The following is a 6000-nucleotide window of genomic DNA, read 5'->3' on the forward strand; positions in this document are numbered from 1 at the left end:
TGCCAAGAACTGAATTGATGATGCATTTGTACAAAACCTAAAAAAATATGATGGAGTGAATAGAATGCTCAGCCCTTTGTGAAGGCAGTTCTGGGTGATATATTAGGTTTATCATGAATTTGTTCCAAAAAGGGCAATCAGTGAGTCACTTCAGCACAAAGTTGCAAAATGTTTGGGGAGCATAGACTAAATCTTGCTAGCAGTGGACGTATGCTTTCTGTTAAAAACAGCTTAGGAAAGAAACAATTTAATAAATGTCAGCAAGAAATAAGGAGTCATGTACAGGAGTAATGTACAGGCTTGTATAGGAAGAATACAGTATTGGACTCCTATCTTAGTAAAACAACCAGTATGGTAACACTGTCTGTGTTATGGTAAGATCAGTGAGGGCAGGAAGCTCCACATCACAGTTATCGTGCAGCAAGGATATATGCAGAGGTCAGATTTTAGATGCTAAGAGTGTCTGCTTGTGTTTACGGAGACCACCAGGGCCTACTCTCAACTATACTACAGAATATGTAGAAATTTATGTGGCTCAGGAAGTTTCTACATTGAATCTAAGTGCAAACGACCAGTGTATCTCACTCTGTCCAACTTGTTTATAGTGCTCTTGGAGTCAGATTCGAAGATGGTGTCTAACTAGGTGGGTCTTAGGTCCAGTATCTCTGTTCCTATATTCCAGACAAAAGCACTTGAATAAGAGCACTGAGTATTCTGGACAGAAATTTCAAACAAATAAGCCCACACATTATGGCTTTCTCTGTATGTTGTAACTATTTTAAGAACTTTAAATGACAAAAAGCCCAGGAAAGGCCATGAATTTAATACTGTTGCTTTCAGATTTGTATTTCATGAAAAATTTATTTAGAAAAAGAATATAAATAAAATTTTGAGGTTTTAAAACAAGGTTTTGCCATAAATATTCAGTAGAAAGCTCGGTTAGACACTGTAGGTTGCATTCAGTTATTCTTTTCTTCAAATTCTCATATATACCTGTATTTGGTTGATTGTTCTGAGTGACTAGGGAAACTGTGACTGTTACATTATTTGTAAGTTTTGTGACAAGGCTTCTGCACGTATAGGTGGTCTGGAAGAAATGTCTTTATTCTTTGGCCTCACTACCACTTAGGCTTGCCAAGTGTGAGGCATTGTTTGCGTGATACTAATTCAAGCTGTTGAATAATTTGGCTTTCTTCACAATTATCCTTCCTACCAATTCTAGAAAATGCTTTCTTCCTCTTTTTATAGACTCAAGCCCTATCCAGAACATCTCTGTCTTGTCTGTTAAAAAAAAAAAAAAAAAAAAAAAAAAAAGATATATGGCTTTGATCTATCTAATTGAATGCTTAGAATATAGCTGTCAGAAGCAGAGTTGGTAAGTCCTTTGTGTACTATAGATCTTCAGGGATAAAGCTACTGAATGTTAGATTGCATTAGACATCACTTTCAGAACAGGATAAATATAAAAAAATCAATTCTGTATTGTCTTCTGCTTGTCCTTTCGCTCATGACTGTTGCTAGCTATCAAACCAATGTAAAATTCAAGAGCAACAGTAAGTATCACTGTATTGGTGACTGTGTTTTCACTGGTAAACACTAGTTTAGAGTGGTACTCCTGTCAATTACACGTTAGCAATATTATTTGCCTTGTCATTGTTGTATATTGCAGCTCTGAGTGTGCCGCCTGTAGTTTCAGAGATGACATCTATCCATTCAAAGGTGATAAAATCAAAAATGTGTTGTTATATGTGCTTACTGCCTGAAATTTATATTTATTGTATTAGTGAGTAATGTGAGAATATTGTAATATGTGCAGTAAAAGATGATGATTGTTCTTGTGTACCACACTTCAGCAGTGCCTTTTCTCAATTGTCATAATTAGCTGAAAACCATGAAGCTGAAGATAATGCTGCATAGCATTACAGGTATAGGAGTTCTACCTGTGTTTTATCTGTGTGACTAATTCAAAGTTAATTTTCAAAACAATTACTTGCTAAGATGACATTCAGTTGTTCTGACTTCTGTTTAGCTTTTTCTTGAAGCCACATTGAGAGGCTGTCTTTTGTTGGGTTATGCTTCTGTGCCACCAGTGTAACTTGCTGGTGCATATTCTGTGCCCAGTGTCACCATCACTGCTGGCAGTAACAGCATCAGCTGTGTTTGTCTGTGGGGTGAGTGGGACTCAGTGCAGCAGGATGGGGCCTTGTCTTCCAACTGTAAGCTCAGTGTTTCTGTGAGGATCTGCTGAAAATGGTGTTTTAATATTTTTTATTTTATATTTTTAATCTTTCTTTTAGAAAGAAAGAAAAGATGGTCTTATAATCAGAACAAATAAGTACACGATAGGCTTTCCCATAACACTTCATCATATCACAGAATCACAGAATAGTCTAGGTTGGAAGAGACCTCCAAGATCACTGAGTCCAACCTCCTACCTAACGCTAACAAATCTTCCACTAAACCATATCCCTAAGCTCTACATCTAAATGTCTTTTAAAGACCTCCAGGGATGGTGACTCAACCACTTCCCTGGGCAGCCTATTCCAGTGACTAACAACCCGTTCAGTAAAGAAGTTCTTCCTAATATCCAACCTAAACCTCCCCTGGTGCAACTTTAGCCCATTCCCCCTCGTCCCGTCACCAGGCACGTGGGAGAATAGACCAACCCCCACCTTGCTACAGCCTCCTTTCAGGTAGAGTGCAATCATTCTATATAAAAATCACTTACATGTATCTGTTAGACAATCAACAACAAATGAACTGATCTAGTGGTTCCTGCTTAGTCAAGGCATAAGAGGAAATTAAAACGTTTCCAGAGAAGCTCCCATGCATTGCCTCCATCTCACAGTTGATATGATGCTGTGAGCAAAGAAAGTAATGGAAGTGTTTATTTCTGAGTATATGGTGCAGGCATGTGACTTGTGTCAGTTGCATGTATTCCGCTTTTGAGTGTACTTTTTATTTTTTTATTTTTTAATAGCATAATGCATAGCTGAGTAATTGAGGTAACTGAGGTTAGAATAGTAATGGCTGATAGGAGTTGCATAGTTGAATATATTTGCAGGAGAATATTAACCTTGCAAAAACATTTTGATCTGCAAGACTGGACTTCAGAAGGGGAGAGATAGGGTCTCTTTAAAATATTTTGTTTCCTTTTTTTTTTTTTTTTTTTTTTAATGATTGAGAAGGACAGTTTTAAATTTATGATTCCATCAATATATATATGAGAAGAAAGAATAATATAATTGGTTGAAACTAAGACTTCCTAAGTTTGGAGCCCAAAGCAAATATTTTACTAATTCAGCAGTAGAAAAAGTAGAAATGAAGAATTTTTTGCAGCTATAATAATTTCATTATAACCATTGTATTTTATTTGGCTTCCTAAAATGTCACTTATTTCAGTTTCCCAGTGACTTAAATCCCTTACAAATCTGACATCACTTGAAATTAAATAATTGAACTGAAACATTAGAATTATTTGAGTCAATTAATAGCTTTATAATTTTTTAGAAAAAAAAAATACGATGCCTTTTTCACTAGAGAGTATATTCTGCTTCCTGGGCCTTAGCAAACTAAAGAATGTATTTGCTAATCATTTCAAAAACACTTCAGCTATTCCCTGTAGTTCTTGGTGTCTTTTCTCTTGCCAATATTTGAAATGCCATTTTTTTGGCTTTTTTTTTGTCTATTAAAATTAAGTTTCTGCAGTAGCTCCACATATTTTGATATGCAAGAAGGACCTTCTGGAACTTCTGTTCACTATGCTATGTTTGGAAGTCTAATACTGTCATAAATTAAACATAATTTCTTATTGAAAAAAATATTTCAATGGATTCTGAATATGTGAGCATATTCTTTATCAGTTTTGATAGCTCTTAAGTGTAATCATTCAGAGGTTTCAAAGGCACTACAGGTTAGATTTTTAGTAGCTCTTTTGGCCCATGTTAATGCAGATTACAATTAACTTTATGGTTTTATTATATTGCTATTGTACTATTAGGTAAAATTTCTATATTATCCAAAATGTAATACACAATAAAGGATACACAAAAAGGATACACAAAAAAGTATAAACATGAGAAACTTGAATAAAAGGTATCACTTGTAGGTCATCACTATCCGAGCTATAGAAGAATTTCAAGTGCTAGTTACAGAAGAAATTGCAGAAAATAGTACTTTTATTTTAAAATTGAGCTTTTGTGCAATTGATAAAAGAAAGCTAATGCAGCTAACAGCTCTTAACATGTCTTTGAAGCTTGCCTCTTTATAAAGGTCTGTGTCCTTTTTCAATATATTTTCTTGGAAAGGAAATTATACTACATTTAACACCAATGAAAATCTGAAAACTGCATTTGTTGGTATGCCTCATTTAATTCATAGTATTTTCCATCTCCATTTATTCCATCTCCTTCATATTTCTTCCATGTTCCTTTCTTTAATCACAGTGAAGTCTGTTTGACTTTCTAAGTGGTTTAAACATGTGCTTTGGTTTTACAGACTGTCGATATGTTTGTTACCTGATCTTGACACAAATTTGAAATAGTTTGAAAAGAAAAATCTAAGGAAAAATGGATTTTTCAGATTAATTTGGGTTAGAATAGTCTACAGGATATGTTGTTGCACTTTTTAAAATAAATTCTGGATTTTTTAAGATAGAAGTAATGTAAATATCTTCTTGATGGTCTTTATTCAGTTGGTTGCACACTAAAGCAAACTTCACTCTCTGGAAAGATTTTTACTAAAGCCATATGTTCTTTTATTTTGAACTGCAGCTCACCACAGCCACCTTGGGTGGCAAACTCCAATTGTTTCTGCCGTGAGATTTGCCAGAATATGGAGCTTTGGACCTGTTACTCCGAGAATAACGACATGCTGAGAGAAAGGCAACCAGTAGCTGGCCATTGGCAAGCAGCATAATATTCCCTTTCAATGTACAGATTTCTTCTGATTTTCTTTTCTGCAAATTCCTCAGACTGCTCTCCAAGTTTTTCTGCTGTATGATCGGATGCCTTTATTGCAAAAATAAGGGCAAAAGATCAAGAAATAAGACTACTCATTCTGACTTAATTCCAGGAAATCACCAGAGAAGTGGCTTTCTATTATACATCTTTGGGGTTACTGGAATCAGCATGAATGTTGTATGAAGGCAAAATTTTACTGTTTTACCATTTACCTACATTCTCATTTACTTATATTCTGTAAATTTTGTAGGCAATATGTGATAAAGGTCTTATTAAAAAGTTATGGTCTTGCTGCAGTCTGATATTATTCAATGACCTTTAAATGTAATGAATAACTCTTAATTATTTTTTGGAAAATATTTAAAATAATATGAAAATAAACTTACGGAAAAAATCCTTTTTTTTTTTTCTTTCTTTCTTTTCTTTTTTTTTTTTTTTTTTTGTATTCTTCCTAGTTTACTTGTCTTCATCATAGAAAGAAATTGTTAGATAAATGCTCTTTAAAACTTTTTTTTTTTTTTTTTTAAATACCTATTCTAAGCTTTCATTAACAACAGATAAAAATAGAGATAATGTATGTGACAGGTTGAAGTAGACAGATGTTATTTTCCATTGGAAAATTGTGTTTATACTTCAGTTTAATTTGCCAGAACAGACTCACTAAATTTAATTAATCACTCCACTTAAAAAAATTGAATAAATGGATTCCCCACTGCTATGTCAAATCAATCAGTACTGCCAAGTCACCTTTGGTATGGTAAATAATGCTATGTTCAACCAGCACCTCCAATTTATACATGTAATATTTAGTATATATAAATCAACATACTTCTATAAGTTGTGTAAATTCCTTAGAAAATGTTATTTTGAAAATGTTTTAGCACTGTGAAGCAAAATTCTATGTTGTCACTATGTATCATACTCTGATATTCTCCACAATACAAGTGTTTCATCAATAACTACAGGAGTGCTACACAGCTTGATAATGCTCAGGAGTCTGAATATCAGAATCAGTTCCGGTATGATCAAAGCAAATGTG

At 34.0% G+C, this 6000-nt stretch overlaps 1 protein-coding gene across 2 annotated transcripts in view; it reads left to right on the top strand.

Annotated features, from left to right (window-relative positions):
• The window catches only part of WDR27 (WD repeat domain 27), a 123086-nt gene extending 117996 nt beyond the window's left edge, over window positions 1-5090 (top strand). For both annotated transcript variants that reach the window (XM_035322838.1, XM_035322839.1), the window contains one exon: window positions 4773-5090. In XM_035322838.1, coding sequence (XP_035178729.1) covers window positions 4773-4820 — 48 coding nt within the window. In that variant the 3' untranslated portion in view covers window positions 4821-5090. The remainder of the gene's footprint in view (window positions 1-4772) is intronic.
• Window positions 5091-6000: the final 910 nt, after the last annotated feature.

Source organism: Oxyura jamaicensis, chromosome 3, assembly GCF_011077185.1.
Source record: "Oxyura jamaicensis isolate SHBP4307 breed ruddy duck chromosome 3, BPBGC_Ojam_1.0, whole genome shotgun sequence".
Classification (NCBI taxonomy): Eukaryota; Metazoa; Chordata; class Aves; order Anseriformes; family Anatidae; genus Oxyura; species Oxyura jamaicensis.